Raw genomic sequence first — 23086 nt, 5'->3', positions numbered from 1 at the left:
ATAATCGAGTTTGTCCTGATGTTACCATAGGTAAAAACACTCACAATTGAGACGTGATACACTTAGACCATCCTCATGTAGCAGATTGTTGCAGGTGACTCTTTGCTGCCCCAACCTGTATCGGTAAAACCTGCAACCCCAAATATTCGACTGGCCTCTGGTTCACACATTGCAGTGGATTAAATAAAAAAAGAATTGGTTGACATGGCACAACATAGTCATTGCTGAAGACACACACACACACTCACTCTCTTCCCTTCTTGTGGACACTGGTTCCACTGTAAACTGACACACGAACCCTCAGTTAAAGTAGGGTATTTGTGAAAATAATGGCACCAAACTGCTTGTAATGTGCTATTCCACCACTGCAGAGTATGAGGACAATTTCCCCAATGACAAGTTTTTTAAAAATAACTTTCCCATTGGCACCAGGCATTATATTTTTGTGTTTAGGTTTAATCTTTAAAAAACTTTGCATACAACACAAAGCTGTGTTTGCATGTTGAAGAGTCCTGTTAAATCTTCGCCTTTACCTCTCCCTCACTCTTCACAAAATCGTCCACAGTTCTCTTCCAGGGGATCCTCATCAAAGTCATAAGCATTAGAATATTCCCGCCCATGCGCGGGACCCCGGAAACAATATATTATATGTGCCCCACATATATTATAGACATATATATAAATATATATATATATATATAAAAATAAGCAATTGCAGCCAAATAAACAATAGAGCTGGAATATGCAGTGAAGAATTTCCACAATACAGTGAATTCTGTATTAGAAACATGAGAAACAACACCAATGCTTGTTTAGAAACTGTTTTAATGTACAGAAAACAGTAGAAATTCTCATAACACACTGTAAGCATATACAGCTCCCAGGCTGCATTGCAAAATCCCAGTCTAAAAAGACTGAAAAGCTAACCTGTAGCTGAATGCACTAAAACTGACGCTGTGCCTTTAAGGCACCTCTGCCCCTAGCTTCCCATCATGCCTCAGGGGTTACAGTTAGGTCAGTTGTTCTTTCCGGCTCCTTCAGGAAGGACCCTGGATACACAGCTCCACACTTTTCTGCCTTTTTCAGTCAGAAAATCTTCTAAAGAACAATTTTTTTGATTTACTTTGACTTTTCACATCATAGTCAAGTAAATAACTGCTTAGCAGTCAATTTTTTGTGAGGTTTTTCCTTTCAGGATGCCCTCACTTTTTGATGATTGCCCTTCTTGTGGCCACAAGAAGGCAAAAACAGACTCTCATGAGGTCTGTATTTTATGCTTGCCAGAGGATCATGATCCTAAAGACTGTTCTCATTGTAAAAAGCTGTCTGACAGAACACTTAAAGACAGAGAGAGGAACAGACTCTATAGTCTGGCCCAGAAATCCATGAGAGGAAGATCTGCGGAGAGAAAGAGTTCAAAGAGACCCAGAACTCCCTCCAAAGGCAAGTCAGAACGTCCATCAACCTCAGCACCGGGCTCGGCGCTGAAAAAACGACATCTGATGGACAGTTCAAGAGAAAAAGCTCCGTCGGCGTCGAGATCGGCGTCGATGAGGAAATCGTCGTCGAAAAGAGGTTCGCCGTCGTCGAGGAAAGCTCCGCCGTCGTCAACTAGGCGACGATCGGCGTCGAGAGAAGCCACGAGATCGCCGTCGACGAGAGGTTCGGCTTCAAGACATGAGTCAACTCCGCCGCCGTCAACCAGGCGACGGTCGGCGTCGAGAGACAGATCACACTCGCCGTCGTCTCGACGTCGACAGGCTTCGAAGAGTGTAACACCTCCGTCGACGTCTCCACGGAGGCGATCGTCGTCGAGGAAGGGATCATCTAAGGCACGTCGGCGCTCGTCGTCGAGGATGTCCGATCCTCCGCCGTCGCCACATGCCAGGTCGATGACATCTCCGTCGCCGACAGATCAACGTCGGCCGACGTCGAGAGCTCCGTCGACGGCAGGACTAGACCGTTCGACGTCGAGACCTCCGTCGACGGCAGGACTAGGCCGTTCGACGTCGAGACCTCCGTTGACGGCAGGACAACGCCGTTCGACGTCGAGACCTCCGTCTACGGCAGGACAACGCCGTTCGACGTCGAGACCTCCGTCGACGGCAGGACAACGCCGTTCGACGTCGAAGGAGATGACTCTGTCGTCGGCACATCATCACCGATCGACGTCGAGGGACCACAGATCATCGTCGAGGCATTCAACGCCGAAAGTTATCGCCCCGTCGACGCCACAGAGGCGTTCGACGTCGAGGGAAAGGCTTTTGAGACGTCCTCCAACACCGGTGAGACGGAGATCACCTTCAGTGCCTTCGACAGTCCTGGTGACACAATCTGCTTCACTCCATTCCTCCTCAAGTGCCTCGGGGTCAACCGGGTCATCTTCGAGGAGTAGGAGTCCGGTTCAGAAGAATCCCCATCGGGGTTACACTTCACATATAAGACTTTCGCCAAGATGGTACGCTCCTTTGAGTAATTGGAAGGATTCTAAGGCACCAGAGAGACTTCAAAGGTACTTGAGTCCAATCCACAGGTCTCCTCTTCAGCAAGCAGAAGAGACAGAGCGATCACGCTCACGAGAGAGAAGAGTGGACAGGTCACATGCCCCTAGGGTCTCCCGATCACCAAGGAGGGAGCAACCCAAATCTCGAACACCGAGAAAGGAGGTACGAGATGTGAGATCGAGATCTCCAATACATCAGAGGGTATCACGTTCTCCTCGAAGGGAGGAACGACCTAGGAGATCTCCGTTGAGGAAGGAGCATTCTCACCACAGGAGAAGAAGAACTCCTTCATCCTCTCCTCCAGCTTCGCCTAGATCTTCTAAAGGGGACTACTCTCCGACGCTGGCAGACAGCCCTCGCTCAAGAGCTTCCCCTCTGGACGATGTCAACACGTATTTGGACGTTTTGCAAAGGGGTGCTTACAAGCTGAATATAGAAATGACCACTCCAGAGGTGTCCACTACTGTGATTTTTGAGACTCTTCATCACAAATCATATGCACGGCCGTTGCTTCCATTAGTCCCAGGAATAATGGACCCAATCAAAGAGGTTTTCCTCACGCCAGCAACGATCAGAGCAGTTCCGGCACGTATCCAGAAAAAATATAGGCCGGCTGACTCAGATCCTATCTTCGTTAAAGGTGAGCCTGCAGCGGACTCAGTTATTGTAGCCTCAGCTAGGAAGAATCACACGGTCGCTCCTTCTTCGTCAGTTCCTCCTGACAAAGACAGCAAGACGCAAGATTCTTGGGGACGCAAGGTGTGCAACACAGCAGCTTCATCCCTAAAAGTCTCTAGTGCATCAGCCCTTCTGGGAAGGTACGATAGAGCCCTATGGGACTCCATGGAATGATTCAAAGAGAAATTGCCCAAGGAGGACCAGAAGGACTTTGAGGAGACCGTGACGGAGGGCTGTTTGGTGGCAAACCAAATGATTAGTTCATCAGCAGATAACGCCCTTCTAGCTGGACATAACTACTCACATGGAGTATGTGCGAGGAGATCCTCTTGGCTGCGTTTAACTGGGCTCAAGCCAGATGCCCAGCAGCGCATACTCAATCTGCCTTTTTCCGGATCTTCACTCTTCGGGGAGCATGCCGATCAGGAAATGGCCCGGATGAAGACCGAGTTAGACACAGTAAAGGCAGTAGGTCTGGAGAAACAGAAAGCACCGTTCAAACGACGCTTCAAGACCAACAAGAACCGGGGAGGCCAACAGAGGGTTCAAACCCCTCAATGGTCTCAAAACAAGCCGCAAGGAAAGCCACAATACAGAGGAGGAAGGTCAAGCAGAGGTAGAGGCGGACATAATCAATCCTCTACCACACCTAGAGGAGGCAAGGCCTGAGCAGTGGCTTCCTCTGTCACCGTTACCCACTCCAGTGGGAGGAAGTGCTGCACAACATCTGGCAGAGTGGGTCAGCATCACGAAAGATCGGTGGGTGCTGAATATACTGCGCAATGGATATGCGCTACGTTTCAGGAAGAAACCACAACCGGCTCCTCCAAAAAAGTCGCGCTCGTACCATCTGGAGCTCCTCAAAAAGGAGGTGAGCGTCCTCTTAAAGAAAAACGCAATCGAAGTGGTACCCCTCTCCCAAAGGGGGAAAGGAGTGTACTCAAGATATTTCCTTGTTCCCAAAAAGGACCAAGAAGGCAAATTCAGACCAATTTTGGATCTTCGACTCCTCAACAAAGTGGTGGTCAAAGAGAAGTTTCGCATGTTGGCACTCCATCAAATATGTCCTCATCTACAGATCGGAGATTGGATGTGTTCGGTGGATTTACAAGACGCGTACTTCCACATTCCTATTACACCAGGTCATCGAAAGTACTTGAGGTTCCTGGTAGGGTCCAGGCATTACCAGTTCAAAGTGCTCCCTTTCGGACTCAAATCCGCACCAAGGGTCTTCACCAAGTGCATGGCAGTGGTAGCGGCGTGTCTACACAAAAAAGGTCTCTTTGTGTACCCATATCTAGACGACTGGCTCCTGAAGAGTCCGTCGCCTCGGCAAGCCACCAAAGACTGTCACCTGTGTCTCCAACAGCTACACAGGCTCGGCCTCCATGTAAACTCAGAAAAATCGATCCTGCAGCCCACACAAACTATCCACTATCTGGGAGCAGTTCTAGACACAAAGTTAGGAAGAGCGTTTCCTTCGCAAGAGAGACTTTCTGCCATGGGACAAAAATGCAAAAAGTTACTTCAGATTCCTCGTCCAAAGGTGCGAGACGTAGCGTCTCTGTTGGGCTCCATGGCGTCCTGCATCTTCCTAATACCGAACGCCAGGTTGAGAATGCGGCCTCTTCAAGAGTCGGTGGAGGATCAGTGGGACCAAGCGTCTGGAGATTGGGAGGATCGAATCATCCTGTCTCAAGCAGCGCTGACCTCAATACAGTGGTGGACTCGCCCTCGGAATGTCCTGCAGGGAGTCCCTTTTCAGCAACCTCTACCTTCTCTGTCTGTGGTAACGAACGCATCTCTAGAAGGCTGGGGTGCTCACATGGGTCATCTTCAGATTCAGGGTCGCTGGTCGACCAACCTTCAGACATACCACATCAACATGCTGGAACTTCGAGCGGTTCATCTGGCGCTCAAGGCGTTCCTTCCAGCAATAACAACGGACAAAGTCCTGGTTCAGACGGACAACACTACAACTATGTTCTATCTGAACAAGCAGGGAGGAACTCGATCTCGCCCTCTGTCTCTGGAAGCCCAGGCGATCTGGCACTGGCTGCTGGCTCGGGGACTGTCGGTGGTGGCAGTACACCTTCCAGGCGAGTTAAACACAAAAGCAGACGCACTCAGCAGGCACTTCGAAGATCAGCCAGACTGGGTGCTAAACGACGAAGTGGTCGAAGAACTCTTCCGTTGCTGGGGTCGTCCAGACATAGACTTATTTGCGGACGACGAAAACGCCAAATGCCACGCCTTCGCGTCCAGGTTCCACCGGCCAGGGACGCAAGGGAACGCTCTCCTGCTGGAGTGGACAGGAATGTTCGCTTATGCTTTTCCCCCTCTGGCTCTGATTCCGAAGGTGGTGGCCAAGCTCATCAGATCGAGCATGGACATGATCCTAATTGCTCCGGATTGGCCGCGACAATGGTGGTATCCAGATCTGTTACATCTGTCGCGGTGTCCACACAGACGGCTGCCGTGCAAGCCAGACCTGCTGAGCAAAATGGACGGGAGGATCCTGCATCCCAACCTCCAGTCGCTGAACCTGACTGCATGGCTCCTGAGGTCTTGCAATATGGACACTTAAATCTGCCTCCGGAATGTATGAATATTTTAAGAGAGGCGAAGAGACCTTCCACAAGGACGTCTTATGCGTTCAAGTGGAAAAGATTTTTCATTTGGTGTAAGGACCATGGCTTTGATCCCACCAAAGGGCAAGAAGAGGTAGTCCTACCATACCTCCTATACTTAGCGACATCAGGGTTGAAATACGCTTCTATTAGGGTTCATCTATCTGCCATAGTAGCGTACAGAAAATCACCTACACAAACATCGTTTTTTCAGGTCCCGGTGGTGAAAGATTTCCTTCAGGGATTAAAGAAGGTCTATCCCCCTGTGAGAAATCCTTCTCCTCCCTGGGAGTTGAACCTGGTTCTCTCCAGACTGATGTCTACACCGTTTGAGCCTATACACAAGGCCTCCTTGCAGCATCTCACTTGGAAGGCGGCCTTCTTGGTGGCAATAACCTCTGCGCGCAGGGTTAGCGAGATTCAAGCACTCTGCACCAAGGAACCTTACACTGTGTTTCACCACAACAGAGTAGTAATGAGGGCTCACCCTTCTTTTCTTCCAAAAGTGGTATCGGATTTTCATATAAATCAAACGATTACCCTTCCTTCGTTCTTTCCTAATCCATCGACCCCAGCGGAGAGGTCGTTGCACTCGTTAGATCTTAAACGGGTGCTAAAGTTTTACCTAGAAAGAACAAAGGACACCAGAAAGACAGACCAACTCTTTGTCAATTATGGTGCAATGAGGTCCGGGTTTGCAGCAGCCAAAAGATCCATCTCCAGATGGATTGTCTCTTGTATCAAACTAGCATACCAGCTGGCTGGCAAACCTTTGTTGCAATCACCCAAAGCTCATTCCACTAGAGGGAAAGCAGCCACAATAGCTTTTTTGCATGACATTCCTATGTCAGAAATATGCAAGGCTGCGACATGGAAATCAGTCCATACCTTTACAAGGCATTATTGCCTAGAGTCTGATTCCAGAGCGGATTCTCAAGTAGGGCAAGCCTCCTTGAGAAACCTATTTGGGTAGAAAAAGGCCTATTTTTGGGCCTACGGATATAAATGTTATCTGTTGATTCCTTTGCCCGCAGGGATGAGGTGAGGCTCGCTACTCTATTCTAATGCTTATGACTATTGATGAGGATCCCCTGGAAGAGAAGGATTAGTTACTTACCTGTAATCCTAGTTCTCTTCCAGGGGTATCCTCATCAAAGTCATAAGCAACCCTCCCGCCTCCCCGGGCAAAGGACTTTGTTTATTTAATAGGAGATGTTTTTTAACCTGTTATTACCATGGTTTGGTTTTCAGTCTCCGAAAAGAACAACTGACCTAACTGTAACCCCTGAGGCATGATGGGAAGCTAGGGGCAGAGGTGCCTTAAAGGCACAGCGTCCGTTTTAGTGCATTCAGCTACAGGTTAGCTTTTCAGTCTTTTTAGACTGGGATTTTGCAATGCAGCCTGGGAGCTGTATATGCTTACAGTGTGTTATGAGAATTTCTACTGTTTTCTGTACATTAAAAGTTTCTAAACAAGCATTGGTGTTGTTTCTCATGTTTCTAATACAGAATTCACTGTATTGTGGAAATTCTTCACTGCATATTCCAGCTCTATTGTTTATTTGGCTGCAATTGCTTATTTTTATATATATATATATTTATATATATGTCTATAATATATGTGGGGCACATATAATATATTGTTTCCGGGGTCCCGCGCATGGGCGGGAATATTCTAATGCTTATGACTTTGATGAGGATACCCCTGGAAGAGAACTAGGATTACAGGTAAGTAACTAATCCATCATTGCTAATCCAGCTGTTCACCTAATATTCTTATGTTATTTGTATCAACGCACTTGTATTCAGTGAGTCATACCTCTACATCTAATCTGCATTCACAATCATGTCTGTTATATATGTTTTTATTTAAACCAATTATATTTGTAAAATAGCACTTAAAGAGCAGAGCTCTGAACCCCAGAAACTTCTGCACACTAAACTTACATCATTATGACTGACTTTTACATAAGAATAATCGAGGAAAAATGGAAAGCAATACAGATGAAAAGAAAACAGATCAACAGAGAAATTATCACATAACAAACCTCGCGCTAACATCTCATCTCGATCCGCATATCATTAGGAAATGGTACCACCTCGTTGGCTTCAGCACTCTATTACACCTAAAACTGCTTCTTGCACCAACCGAAATAAGATAATACTGGGTCATGGGGCACTGCCATAGAGACTGGCTCTAACTGCAGGCCCGGATAGTCCGCCCATCTCTCCCAAATTTTAAAATGTTTGTGCAGACACCCCCGTGCCGCAAAAATAGGGACCTCCTCCAAGCCCATGCAAAAATCCAGGCCATTCTTCCATGCGGTCACCGAGAGTGCCGCCGGTGCTTTCCATGACTTTGCGATCTCTCTTTTGGTCAGAGTAAACCCCAGTAGCATAAGATGGCGTTTGTATATGTTGTCCCCCACCCCTTCCATAATGTGTAGGAGTACCAGCTTCGGCGAGCGGGGTAGGTCCCAGCCCAGTTCCTCCGAGAGGCAGGTCATAACTCCCCTCCAGAATCGTGTCTGAGGAGTGCAATGCCAGACCATGTGTATCAGGGTTCCCTCTTCCCTCTCGCACCTGAGACATGTAGGGGAGGCCACCAATCGCGCTCTCGGCAATCTAACCCCTAGTAAAATATACCCGGTGAAGGTACCAGCGCCTCCGTCCAGTCCTCCCCGTCCAGCTGACCAACATCACCCTTCCAGGCCTCTCTAAGCTTCTGTAATGAGTAGGAGCTATGGGTAACCAGGGGTTGGTATATTTTAGAAATCTTATGATCTTGTAGATCTCCTATAGATACCTTCAATTCAATTGAGCTAAACTCAGCAAGTGACTCTTACCCCTCCAAGCTAGGGGAGATAACATGGCGGAACTGAAGATAGCAATACAATTAAGTTTTCGCCATTTGAAAGTCCCTCTGCAGATCTTGAAAAGATTTCAAGACCGATCCTCGCATCATATCCCTCAGGGTTGAAGTCTGTTATAATTTTAATGTAAAGGAGCTCCTTTCCAATGTGGCTCTAAATGTCCCAATACCAGCTCCTCTAAGGAGCATAAAGTTATGCAATATTAGGCTTGTGTTCCAAATTCAGATACCATGGTCGTGCTAGAAACAAGGTAACATAAGTTAACTTCTATCTCATTCATTAAAGTGACATTCAGGATATGTCTCTTCTTAAAACAAAGCCCATAAAGGCACAACATCTACTTTGCTTCGTCCTTATTGCCGATCACTAGTGCTAAGATGGCTGCTTTGCATGCTATGTTTGAGAAAGTTATGAATCATTGCAGACATGGACCAGGCGTCAGTAATTTATACGCAAACCTCAGACTGTCCACGTAAACAGTACTAAAAATAAATAAGTATTCAAACATCCAGTTCAAGATATACTAATTTATCTCTACTGACGTCTTTTTTTCGAAATGCTGATTTGACATTGATAACACCTCAATTCAGTTTCTTTGTATAATTTTAAGCAATATTGAGGCCTAGGCTATTGGTTGTGACTCTTATGAATTTGTTAGTATTTATCTTTTTGAGCAAGGTTCGGCTCAGGCATCGCTGAACAATAACCATTCTTCATATTCTACCACCGTGCATTTAGTTGAAAGGTCGCAAAATCTTATTTGTCTTGGACCAGTGAATGTCTGGCTTTGCATCCCACTAAACCTTGGACAGTGGCACAAACCATAGGACTGGGCTTTTAGTAATCTGCTTGGATATGGCAATCCATACGGATAAGTGATCCATTTTTGGAGGAGAAATGGTGACATAGCTTGCAAGTCCATTCCAGTGACTCTTAAATCCTCTCCTGAAATTCAGAAGGTGAAGTGTGAGTACTCTGTCGCACCCCCCACCTGCTATCTGGTCTCTTTGCAGTTTTATAGCTCCTTCTGTCTCCCTTTTCAAATCTTCCATTTGGTCAATTTAGCCTCTCTTCTCCTTCGTTTTCCCACACCGCATTTTACTAAGACTGAGGTCAGGGAGTTCCTCTTGGAGAACGTTGTCTACATGTCCTGTGATGTTAACTCTTTCCCCATCTCCTGAAAGGCTTGCGAAGGCTCGCACGCTAGCTGATTTACACAGAAAGACTTGTTTCTCTTCTTCTCCTCTTGATATACAGCCACTCCCTGCTTCAACATCGAGTCTTCTCTTCTGGTGCCATCAGCTCCCCGTTGATCATTCTGCAAGCGACACTGACGTATGCCCCCAGTTCTACAGAAGTACTGTGCCTGCAGAACCTATCCTTCTGTGGCCCCTCTAGTAACTCATCTGCTCTGCATTCCTCGTGATGGCCACTTAAGCAAGTTCCCACCCTTCAATGCATCTGGCTTGTGTAGGCTGCCATTTTTTCGAAGCAGCAAAGTCAAGAGACTAGTTGACTCTTACATTCACATCCTGTGGTCTTAAATCAATTGGCTGTAGCGGGTTCTGCCTGCACTATGTACTTAGGATGCCTTGAAGTGTTCCACATGTTGTGCTCGATAAGCTAAATAACAATTCAAATTACTCACCCACACTTTCAAGACTCTTCAAAACACTGGCCCAGCATACCTCGGCAAGCTAATCTGCGTTGACAAACCTTCCAGACACCTCCGCTGGTCCGGACAACTACTTGCACATATCCCAAGCATACTGTAAACCATATCCGACAGCCGAGCCTTCTCCAACATTGCTCCTACGGACTGGAAGAACCCTTTGTTACACATAAGAGCCTCTTCCTTTCATCTTGTATTCTGCAAGAAGCTCAAGGCCTGACCTTTCGTAAAAGTCCCACTAGGCCATAGGTTTGGCTATAGTGACACATGCTCAGTGCCAGGATACCCCCCTGGGTGATAGTGCGCTCTCCAAATCTGCATACCATTAGAACACAGCTATGCTACTTATTCTCCTAATTAAAGTGACCTTAAATATTCAGTTAATTATGAGCTTTTTTCGTAGTGAATTGAATTTTTGTTTAGAACAGATTTCTGTTTAGGGCGTCATATCGAGGTGCTTAGGTATGGGTAGTTTTTGAAGTGTTCTGTTTTTAATTCAATTGTGAACATATACTGAAGAACAGTTGTTGATGATTGTGTGGCTTTACTTACTCATAAGCATTTATGTACCACATTTTTCATCACAAGCTTTTGTGATGGTGAGCTCTGCCAAATAATTTATCTTAAATGGTAAGTTCATTATTTCTGTTTGCACCCCACTGCAGACTATGTTGGTTCCATGAATCCTTAGTGCTCCTGGCTGTTGGAGGTCCAATGTTTTTTAAACAATGATAATAATGCTCATTGACCAATTTGACCCAATTCCAAACCGTAGTCTTGTATGTTATAAGTGACACATGGCTGAAAGAGGTCTAGCGAAACCTTTGACATTTGTCATTTTCCTCAATAAAGTAGCATTGTGACATGTTACTTGATTGAGATAGATTTTGTCTGCTTTGTAGCCTTGCTTGAAGAATTGGATGAAAGGTTCAAGTCCATCTTGAAATAAAAGTCACACATTAGACTGATTTCTTAATAATTTAGTTATTAGTGGCATTTGATGATTTTTGGGCACCGAGAAGAATGCAATATAGTGTCAATATTCCTTGTTTTTAAGTGAAGAGGTGCTGCCAAAGATTCATGAAGAAAAAAACTACCCGTGCACACTGGTGGGAACTTGGAACACGTGGTACGGAGAACAAGATCAGGCTGGTATGAGATAGCAGTATAACAGAATATAAATGTGCTAACTGTAATAGTGTTTGCTTGCCAGATATTTTCTTAAAACGTTTATCCACATATTGATAATCTTTGTGTGCCGAGTGATACTGTACATTTAAAACCTGAGATCAGAGGTCAAACTTACTGCAAGTTTATGATGTCATGTATGTCTCACTTATTCTGTAAGTTCCTAAATTACATTAATGGATGCATCTAAATCTATATTTTTTGAATTCATAAGGATTATTGAAGTGTGATGCGACACAATCCTTATAAATGCACGGCTTATGTTTTTCTTTGCCTTTAAAGTGACTCTTGCAGTGTTTCCTTTAGCATGTATATCTTTACTAGAATGCTTTTACGGTTTTGTATTGCTGCATCAACCTACATCATATGCTGTGCGTCTAGTTTTATAATGGCAAAACAATAGGTCTGTGAGAATTTGCTTTTTCTGTAGGTACGCATAATTTTCCTAATATTTTTGTTGTTTTCGGAAATAGAAAATTAGTTGAATATTGCAAATGTCCGGATAATAATACAGCCATTTCAGTTCCAGTGTTTTAACTGGTTTTAAAGGCTTGCAAGTGTGGTAGATAATTCAGAAAACACTTAAAGCCATTTTAATGAAAGTTGGAGTTTAGCCTTGATGATATATAATTCATGCCATTGTTTTATATATCTATATGTGTAATCTACTGGTGCTTTGGAACACCACATTTGTCTTAGTGCTGAATAAACTTACATTACATTATCAATATGGAATGTGGTGGTATCGCCTGCAGAAAATAAAATAATAAAAACAAACGTCAAATCGTCCTAACCTATAACACTGAAGTACAAATCCAAAGTAAAAACATTTAATGTTAACATGACTTCACAGACTTGTTTGATTATAGCCAAATTATCTGGTTAATTCAAACTGATTTACATACATGTTTGGTATCCACTGTGGTTATTGCTTCGGCATGTAAACGATAATATTAGGAAAACATCAGTTCAAGGCAAACAAGGAACATCACAGACTACTCCAGTTCCTCATCAGTTATGTACTCTTTTTCCACAGCCTTAACAATCACTTCTAACCCCAAAGCAACAGCACGTGTTTGCGTTTATGGGTGCATTGCACATTCGGCTTCTCTGCCTCATTCACTTTAGTCCCCGGATGTACAATTCTCCCTACGGCTGTTATTGAACAGTTTTTTTAAATATTGCTAGCTCTCGATTGGATGTACTACTTTTATCATATTTTATTTTGAGTACACTTATTCTTTTAAATCCAGATTTCTAGCATGTTTATCATACAGTTGCACATTTTCTACTTGTGAATCTCATTCTCTGTGTTGCTAGTATTTATTTCTTTCATTAGGTAGACAGTCACTTTTGCGCCCTCCCTAATGACCTGTAGTGTTCAGTTTGTAATTGCTATTTATAGATTTTTTTTAGAAGAGGTTCAGATTTCTTACTTTTGAAAAAAGTGTAACTGGTCCCAATTTTTCTTAAGCTTTTTGTGTTTTTGAGATAACATTCCCAAGTTTGAGGCGGTCAAAAGAGCACAACTCCAGGGCTTTCCCAAGACCCTAGCATGGAGCTAATCGGGTCAGAATTTAATATGCCAATACAAACTGAAAACGGGGTACTTGACATCCAAAATAAGACTCCACTATCAATATTGTCTGGCATGCCTTCATTGCTTAAAATGATATAATTTAAACCTTCACCAGTAGATCCATTCCTCAGTTTCCCCTCCGAATCACAGTACGTTCAAAAGCCAACATACAGTATAAATTAACTGACAGTGTGGGAGAAAAATCGAACTGTCTGTGTGGGTACCAGTGAGTACACTGCATTTAATGGCAAGTTCCTTCCTTATCAAATTAGCTGGAACTGCATGACAATATACTACTGTCTGGCACCACTACAATGGCAGGACTCCTGGGAGTCCACGCAAACTGATCTCTGTCATGGAATTTAAAGACATTTTTGTACCTAAAATCTCTACTCCGAAATAGATTTGTTGCCTGTCGCCAGCATGGCACAAGACCGCGATTTTGCACCATGAAGACGCGAGCAAATGAAAAAAAAGCAGAACATCGGAAGAGCAATACTTATTTCTTTGCAGCCTACTGTCAGGACTATTTGTCCACTCTGTTTATATACACTTTACAACACACCGTTGCAGCCAGAAACTCCCACACTACCGCCCTCTAAAACATATGTTCAGTTTACCCCTGTTGTAGGTTGATAATATTTCCCCTTGGGAAGCCACCTTTGCTCACTACTCTCTTATTTACCATATTCCTTAACATCAAAATAATTTTTTTACTTGTCTCTGGATCACATTCTCCAGCAATTCATTCTTTATTGCCAATCTCATCCCTTCTCTTCATCCCAAATGTATAAGTTTTACTTCCTTCCGTTCTTCCCTTCCCTTTGTCTGAAATGAACTTATTTTGTTATGTAACAATCTTTCTTTATGTGCCCAATAATTTCTCAAATTCTCTAATTAAAAGTTACTAGAAAACACCAAATGAATACTCCACTTCATAAACCTGGGTAGCCAGCTTTGTTAATCAATTGGTACTGGACAATACAGCACCTTAATTTCCCTATGTTCTCAGTAAATCTTGGATAAACGTGGAAGTCTACAGGCTGTGAGCGTCTGATAGAATGTATTCAGTTGTGCATTCTTTTAGAAATAGCTTTTCTAAAATTTTTATAATTGTTTGGTGATTCCGCAAAATTGAGCAACCTTGACTGATCATACTAATTCGTACTTCCCAAATACTCCTATGCTATCTTTTCCCATGCCAATTGCAGTACCTCTACTGCCTATAAAGATCACATCCTTGTCCTCCCTACCTAAGTGTTATTTCCAAATGCCATGTAATACTTTAATAAGTTATCTACTTCTTGTCCAAATTTGCGGTTTTTCCTTCATTTCTTTGTCTTAACCCTTACCATTATTGCTTCATATTTATTTGACCTTTCTTCTCGTTTAGAGAGGAAACACTAAACTGCTTCTTTTTAACATTTTCCATAGGTCCTCGTTCTTTGTCAAAAATTCTATGATTGTTGCAACTTTGTGCCATCTGTCTACTACACAATTCATTATTATTTTTTTATCATCCTGTATTGTATTGTTCACCTTTTGAGATCTGTTTTACCACTGTTGCATCAACCCGCTACTGTCTCCATACACTTTCCAAGCTCTACATTAGCCACACTCCTATGTACTCGATTTTGTAAATGTACTATTGCATTAGTATGTCATGGTTAATAACCACTTGTATAAAACATATTATGTCAAAAGAGTAGGCACCTGATCAGAAACTTTTATCAACACTAAAACAGCACTAACTTGTTATCTGATCGTATTCTATGTGGCATTTCGTAGAAAAAGGTGAGCAAACTTACCCACCCCCATGCATATGCTAATGTTTCTTATTCATTTTCTGCACATCTGGTCTCCGCCTTCTCTAGTGCTCTACAAGCAATTGTAGTGGTTACGGCGGCACTCATTTTACTTGTTTTAAGTGCCGCATTTGACACTGTAGCTCATCACACATTGCTGCAGTGTCTAAAAAGGGGAGGAGTGGCTGGTAAGGCGTGGGAATGGCTGGAATCCTTTCTCCATGACCGTAGTTTCCAAGTAGCACAGGGACCCTATAGGTCAAAATCCATAAGCCTAAAACAAGGGGTCCCTCCAGGGTCCACCCGCAGCCCAACCCTTTTCAATCTTTATGTGGCAACTGTGGCTGAGATTACCGATTAACATGGGGTGAAGGTTGTGCCATAGGCAGATGACACTCAGCTGGTTGTGGCCTTAGCACAGCCAGTTCAGAGTGCAGCCAGTAATTTCACCTCCTGTTTACAAGAACTGGCGGTCTGGATGGCCAGCAACTGTCTCAGATTAAACTGTGATAAAACTGAGGTGCTGATTGTTGGGAAGGCGCCGTCAGTCTGGACTTCAGTGTGGTGACCTCAGACGCTTGGCTCTCTACCCTCACCCAGTGGACAAGTTAGGAACCTGGGGGTATCGATTTGATCATAAAATCTCACTCGAGTACCACACTAGATGTGTTGCAGGCACTTGTTTTGGCATTCTACGAGGCCTTAGAAAGACCCTGGACCTATTACCTACAACAGCTGGGAAATCCCTAGTCCATGCCCTTGTTACTTCGAGGCTGGACTATGGCGATGCCCTCCATTTGGGAGCAAATGTGAGGTGCATCCAGAGGCTTCAGCGCATTCAGAATGTGGCAGCCCGTCTGGTGTTGATGCTGCCTAAGAGAGCTCCCTCCAAGAAAGCTCTGGAGACACTACACTGGCTGCCAGTCAAAGAACGAGTGCAGTTAAAAGCCCTATGTGTCAGTCACCGGATCATACAGGGGAAAGGGCCCGTTAACCTTCTGAATCTGCTATCCCCTTACAATCCGACCCAGCAATTAAGATCCAGCGGGGCGGGCCAGGTGAAGGTACCTAAGATCAGAAGAGCGAGAATGGGAGGGCGTTCGTTTCGCTTTCTGGCAGCCCAACTATGGAACAGATTACCCCTTACGCTCCGGTTGGAAACCCCAGAGCTGGTCTTTCGTAAAGAGCTGAAAACACACTTATTCCCCGGGGGGTAGGTGAGAGCGGTTCGGTTTGGGAAATGGGTGATAGGACGACACTGGAGGCTGTGGTGGGCTGATATTTTAGCGCGGGGACACACTGGTCAGTGTAACCAGGCGCTTTATAAGCTCAGTTACATACATACATGCATACATACATACATACATGCATATATACATACTTGACAGCACACCATATATTTGGCATACTACTGCTCCAGCCTATTGTCACCAACTACCACTGTCAACACGGACAGTTTTCATCACATCAAAACTAATCGTAGTACATGCATCCTTCAGTAAGTGAAGTTGTTTGGTCAGAGAATTGAATATTGATCAATGTGGTAACTCAAGGTAACAACAAAGTTGCTCTTCGTCTGTAGGTGAGTAAGCAATTTTTTTAATACTCCTTCTCAAATTAGCTTTGGAAGCGATTCCCTTCTTGTGTAAAGTGGATTTCACCTTACCTCCACTACCGTGATTTTATATTTTGATTGTTAATCCCTGCTTTTGAGTCACAATCTGGTTCATCCATAGTGCTCCCACTAAACAGAATGTGATCCTTGTAAAGCCAAATTATCTTATTTCATCCCACTAACATGTCTAGCACTCTCTGGAAAATGTTTGAATGAGATTCTAATCCAAATGGCAAACACTTTTTACGGTATACGCTTAACGGCGTTATGGACAAGGATCTAGGTGAAGTACATCTGGTGCTATGTCCATTTGAGGTAAAGTCTAGCAAACCGCTCTGCCTTTAGTGCTTTTCTAAATTTGATATCGGGCGGTTGACCGCTGTTGCAGTCAGGAGACCGTCTGACAAGCATTTGGCGGTCCGACCACCCAATTACGAGAAGACCACTGTGGTGGCAGTCGGAAAGTGCTCTATTACACTGCGGCCCAAGGAAAGGGCTGCAGCCCATGCGAGTGTGAAAGACCACTTTGTGCACATCCATGCAACGTGTGCCATGCACACAGTGCATAGGGGCACTACATGTGCCTCAGGCCCAGTTCTCTCCCCCACCTCCTCTCCCCACCTCCGATTGTTTTGGTCTGACCGCCTGCATCATAATGCAGCAGTTGGACCATAGGGCTGTGTGTTGGGGGACCACCACAGACATCAAAATCAGCCCCTTAATGCCCTTGTTCGGTAATTAATGGCTGCCCATGCTGATACTATTATTCATGTCGTGGAAGTCCGGCCTACTTCCTATAATCTCTCTGACATGCATATGATAAAGGCTGGACTGATACCACAGTCTTCTCAGATGTCTCTGCCTCGCAGTGGGTCACATTTACCCTTCAATTGTTCTTCTACTTTTAATGATATATTAAGCACTTTTGATCCAAGACATCTTTTATGCTCAATGCAGTATTTAAGATTTCTCAGTTTGCCTTGTGTCTTTATGAATACTTGGATAGATTTCAACAAACGACTCAGCCAGAGCACTAAGTGCCACTTATAGAATTTTACACCCATCACCAGGCTTTAAAATGTGCAGTTTGCTCTCATTGTTCCTTATTTAACCGTTCCTGGTCCTCTCCCACTACATACACCTTCTCCTTTGTCTTCTTTTTTCTTAAATGTGATCTCTGCCTCTATGCCGTATGGAACGTTGGAAGATGATCCACTAGACAGAGTTTTTTAAACATCCTATACATCTCCCTTTTCTCCTTTAAAATCTGTGCTGCCTATATTTTTCTCCTTCATCTGCTTGTCAGTGTTTATATTGGCTTAAACTACATATATTTATATTTAATACCTTTAACCTTGCTTGTAGAACTCCTGAGGCTGCAGATATTTATCTGCTCCGTTCCCAAACATCTGGTTCCCTGAATTTTGTTTTCTTCTTATGAAGTTATTCAATATGTTTCGATCGCTTTCTACAATTGGTATGTTTTTCTCTATTTTTTGTTTTGCTTCCTAGTTCCGACAAATGACTACAGACCTTCCTTTAGCATCTAAACTGTCTAGTTTCTTTTCTGTCCTCTCAGACTAGCATCCCGATTGAGTGCATCTTGTACTCCCTTAACGTGCTGCCATTCTCTTGTATGGAGAGCTCATCTGGTATTGATTCAAAATGCTAATTGCAATTTATAGCTTTCCGTGGTAATGTTCTATACCACCGCTGGAACTGGTGCAACTCAACCGAACCAAAATGCAAATGTCGATGCACTGCAGCATATTGTTAAACACCTGGAATATGCCTTCCTCACTAACTACAAAATGCACTTCCAAACACAATCAATCCCTTTCTTTTTGTCCTACTCTCAAACAGTTTAGAATTTGGTGTTCTCGCACAATATGTATCTCTTTAATTCGGACTTTTCTACTAAACTTGTGTAACACAACTGCATCAAAGCTTGTTCTGGTGTTTCGCCTGTTACTGTGCAACAGAGTCTGGGAGCTCAGAGTGGTTTGAGTACCTGCTATCAGAGTCATCTTTACAAACCACTTCTTGTTCATTGATAAATCGTTCCTTTTTCTGTGGCAGATAGTGTCTCCGTATGCTGCCCATTTGCTTTTAAAATATCGACCTGAGCACAAAGCATTGTGGGGTCATTATAATCCATAGTAATCAACCCTGCCTCTTGTGGAAGCTTGTGGTGCTCTTGACGAGTTACCTGGTTTTTTTAAGATAGTGGTTGAGCATTCACATTGCCCAGTCTCAGTGTTGTCCCTCCCTTTACTCACACTCTCTTGAGCTGTCTGGGTATTAAGATTCCAGTTTGGGGAGCAGCTTATAGTGATCCTTACAGCAGTAACCGTTCAAGTAAAAATATATTGTTGTCCAAGTACCAGAATTCCAGTCTAAATTTCCATCTGTGATTTCCTTTCCTTTCTTCTTTAGGTGGTGTCCCTTACTTGTGTAGGTTTCAGGTAAATTTCATCACACAGGAGAAGTATTTAAGAAGGCAACCAACACTGTTATTTTTTTCTTCAAATATTTTCTTTCGAAGTGAAGGTGTTAAATTAGAGTTGTGCCCTGAACATCTATATTGGTACAAAACGGGGTGGTGTTGGACGGAGCATCTGAACCAATCAAACACTCACACCCAGTCAAAAGATCTGGGTTTAATCCATCACCGTTCTTTAGCCCACTCTGCCACCCCAGTTCAGACATATGCAAATCAGTCTGACGCTGTGCCTCATGGGAACAGTCCAGCCCGAACTGCCAAGCCATGCCTTCCCTGGACCGGAAACAAGCTTCTCATTCTCTCAGCATGGTTCATGGACACCACTATATACGAGTGGGGATGTTTGACTTTTAGGATCTGATAATATTTATCTGTTGCAAAGGAAATCAGTAATTTACCCTGATTTCTTCCAAGCTTGTAATTTTGTGCCTTTGAAACTGGGTTTCAAAACCTGTAAAAGATATATATTGTGGATTTGCAGCACCCTCAAAATGATTATAAATTCTAGGAGTGGGTTGAAATTCCCATACTCCAGCTGGGTGTTGAAGTCATCTATGCTTAAGAATTTTTTAACCCCCATTTTCTTTCCAATGGACACATGATGCTAATGCTTCGTAAGCATTAGGAACTGAGACACCCTAGTTTGTCCTTGGAAGCTCTATATACTACAAGGATTAGGTGAGAATTAAGAGTTTCTTCTGAGGTGATTTCGAAGGGGAGAGTCTATCTAGCTGCTGTGTCTGCTTATTTCTGCATATAGTTCTGGTTGATTTTTAAAGACTGATTTTAGGATTATTTTACTCATTTCAACGCAGCTGTCCCAGTCGTATGGGGAGACGATGTATCTATTGTCCATTGATAATTATTTTACATTTAAGAGTTATATCTTTCCATGTTTTTCTTAATTTTAGAATTTCTTACAATTATATTTAATTTTCTACTTCTGCCACAGCCAATCTGAGCACATTTGAGCTCTTTAGTTATCCCTGTTCAACACTAGCCTATATATTACTAAGAACCCATTGATATCATATGCTTCTAATGTTCTACAGTTTTTGCTGGTATTGAAAATAACTCTTTGCGAGGTAGCTAGGTTCTCGAAATGCTCCAGGAACTAAGGTATTGTCAGAGGAATCTGCTCTGCATGACAGCATGTTAAATGTTTGTTTAACCCCTGGAAAAGTGGAGTTATTTGTAGCGGTGTGGGTGAATGATTTCTCAATTGAAAATGTTCTAAATTAATATAACTATTTTTTCATGAATATATTTTAGTGCATCTCTGGCGGTACGAGGGGGGGTACCCAGCTCTCACTGAAGTGATGAGTAAACTCCGAAAAAACCAGGTTAGATCTGAATAATATCTATTATAATCAAATCTTAATTTCTGTGACCAAGATATATTGTCATTTCAGTGTATTTACAGTCATCCTGTTGGTACATTAATTCCTCTTAGAAGAGTTACCCCCCATTAATAATGTTGGTTGAAAAGCAATTTGTGCATAACGGGGGTCGGAATTGTAAAGCCAGTAGCTCACTGTTTGGTTTGTCTCACAGAAAAGAAGTGTTTAATTTAAAAAGTAGATTATTTCAACAAAACAATAATTTTGAAATGTTAAAACTGAATATCTGAAAACCAGAATCATGCACGTCATCTCTTTGATCTCTCAAACTAATGTAGTAACAGTTTTATTTAACACTATAGCTGCTTCGAACATTCCGCACCAGCCAGGTGGTTCTGGCGACGGCCTACGGCAGACGGATGCACTTAAGGGGTTAAAAGCCTAAATAAGGGCACCCAGTCAGGAAACATTTAGAGTAATAATGTTTCTTCTGTGTCTCATGTACGTTCTACACTAAACATTGCAATTCCTCCAGTCTAATGTAAAACATTTATTTTTCTATCGAATCCTTAAGTTTCATTATTAATTGTACCCTTTATCAAGGGTACATGTACTTAAGTTCCTAAAATCAAAAATAAACATATTAAATTAGCATACTATATTCCTGTGTCGATTTTGATTTGACGTTCTGCTATCATATTCGGTCTTACTTTTGCGGGAAGGCTCATCTTGCAATCTTAGCTTCATCATCCTGGTTGAGCTCATGCTTTTTCACAGTTGAGTTCCGCTATTAAAGATTTGCGGGCCTCTCTTCCAGTCGTGTTCTTCCCAGTCAGTCAAAATCTAGACCACATCTTGCAAATTCCTCTGAAGAATCCAACAAGAAGTTGGAGCGTGTGTCGCAAAGTACAAAAAAAATCACCATATCAAATATTATGTCTTCAGTATTTCTTAAAAGCATAATGCACATAAGAATTGTGGGGCAGTGTAGCCGTTTATATAAGGCTGATAGCAATGCGCAAATGTATTTCTAAAATGTAATTTGTATTTTTTTTCTCCCATTTTAAAGGAGTTTACAGAATTTCGTAAAGAGAGAGGAAACATGCTTCTTTCTCGCAAGAACCAGCTTCTATTGGAATTCAGCTTCTGGAATGAGCCAGTACCTAGGGAAGGACCGAATATTTATGAACTGAGATCATATCAACTGCGAGTAAGTGTGACCGATATAGAACACTTTCCTTAAATAGCTGTGTAGAACCATGTTTTGAAAGTATTTCTTGATGCCATGCAAAAATACAACTATACAATTATAAGCCAAGGCATCCTATCACTTGAAAGCCTGTCTAGGGTTCCACAGGTTGTAGCGCTAGTGAAAATATTCCTGTGTGAAGACAGTGAAGCCATCACTACCCTCCTCTCATTCTAAAGTAGTTGGCCAAGCCTCTTGTACCTTGAGAACATTACTTCAGGAACATACTCTTAATTATAAAGCACCGTCTTGCCGCCATACTTTGAGTGGCAGTTGCACAGAATGGCACCTTTTGTCACTGCATTGTTTTCATTGAACAAAAAACAATATTCCATTCAGATGTCTTTGCTCCTAGCCAGTGCATACACTCAGCCTTGCACACGTCACAAAGACTTGTATATGTGGAACACTAGTGTCTCCCTGATGGACCCTGATAACAGTTGAGGGGCATATTAAACACACATTGGCAAAGTCAACAATCTAGATTGCATGTGTGAAAAGCTCTTCATTGAGTTGCCACTGGAGAGCAGCTAGCGGTGTGAAGCGTCTGCCAGGGCTGGAGAAGCTGCTTCTGCTGCTGACAGATTTACGCTGCCTGCATAAGGATCTACTTTGCCATATCGCCAAATCCATAATATAAAGTCAGTGGCACAGAGTAATTGCCCGGGGTTGATTACATAAGAACTGGAACTCGCAACAGGCTTTTAAAGTTGTCTGTCCCTAGTTGCTAAAAAAGCATGAGTTACAGGTGGCCTTTCCAATTAAATGTCGCTCTGTCTCATTTTAAAATGTTCAGTGAATCGCTTTGCGGTATAAGCAACCTCTTGAGCCTGCTCTATATAAAAATAACATGAAATAACAAAACAGTTAGTTCACATGGTAGGGGCTGTTCTGGGTCTAGGTCCAGCAGGACCATGATGAGCCAAAAAAAGTGTGATGATGCCAAAAAAAGCTTCTTGGCCCGTCGGGGGATCCCTCTGGGACCACATAACACAGTCACCCGTCTAAGGACCCCTTCCCCCCCGCACTCCCAGGGCTATTGTGTCAGGGTACCACCACAATTTCCCCATTCTGAATTTTTTTGTAAATATTTTCAGGCGGCAGAGATGGGGTCGACCTCTAGTACTGCTCCTGTTGCCCAAGGCAGATCTTTTGTCATCCTGCCTGACAACTACATCATTCCTGCTTCGGATGGCTCCTTACAAGGCTCTGCGTGTTGAAAGAACCATTCCTTGACTTGATTTAGTAATGCTGGGCTGCTACCGCAGCAAAGTGAAGGCCTTTTGCAGTGCGGGGCCTCTGCTGGGACCACCCTCTCTTCTGAGACGGGTGAAAATGGCCAGCTGGACTAAGGTGCTCTTGGCAGTGGGCCCCGAAGTAGAATGCTTCCCCACTTGCCTGAAATTGCCAACGGGACCGGGTGGTGGCAGGTAACGGTCAGTGCTGGACT

The 23086-nt window shown here is 43.4% G+C and overlaps 1 protein-coding gene across 1 annotated transcript in view; it reads left to right on the top strand.

The window, feature by feature from the left end:
• Window positions 1-23086, top strand: part of NIPSNAP2 (nipsnap homolog 2) — a 124850-nt gene that overhangs the window by 69901 nt on the left and 31863 nt on the right. The window contains exons 4-6 of the mRNA XM_078679395.1: window positions 11415-11509; window positions 20320-20390; window positions 21457-21597. Of these exons, the coding sequence (XP_078535521.1) occupies window positions 11415-11509; window positions 20320-20390; window positions 21457-21597 (307 nt within the window). The remainder of the gene's footprint in view (window positions 1-11414; window positions 11510-20319; window positions 20391-21456; window positions 21598-23086) is intronic.

The sequence above is a fragment of the Lissotriton helveticus genome, chromosome 3_1 (assembly GCF_964261635.1).
Source record: "Lissotriton helveticus chromosome 3_1, aLisHel1.1, whole genome shotgun sequence".
In the NCBI taxonomy this organism is placed as follows: Eukaryota; Metazoa; Chordata; class Amphibia; order Caudata; family Salamandridae; genus Lissotriton; species Lissotriton helveticus.
The sequence above is the reverse complement of the archived record's forward strand: the minus strand, read 5'-3'. Positions and strand labels throughout refer to the sequence as shown.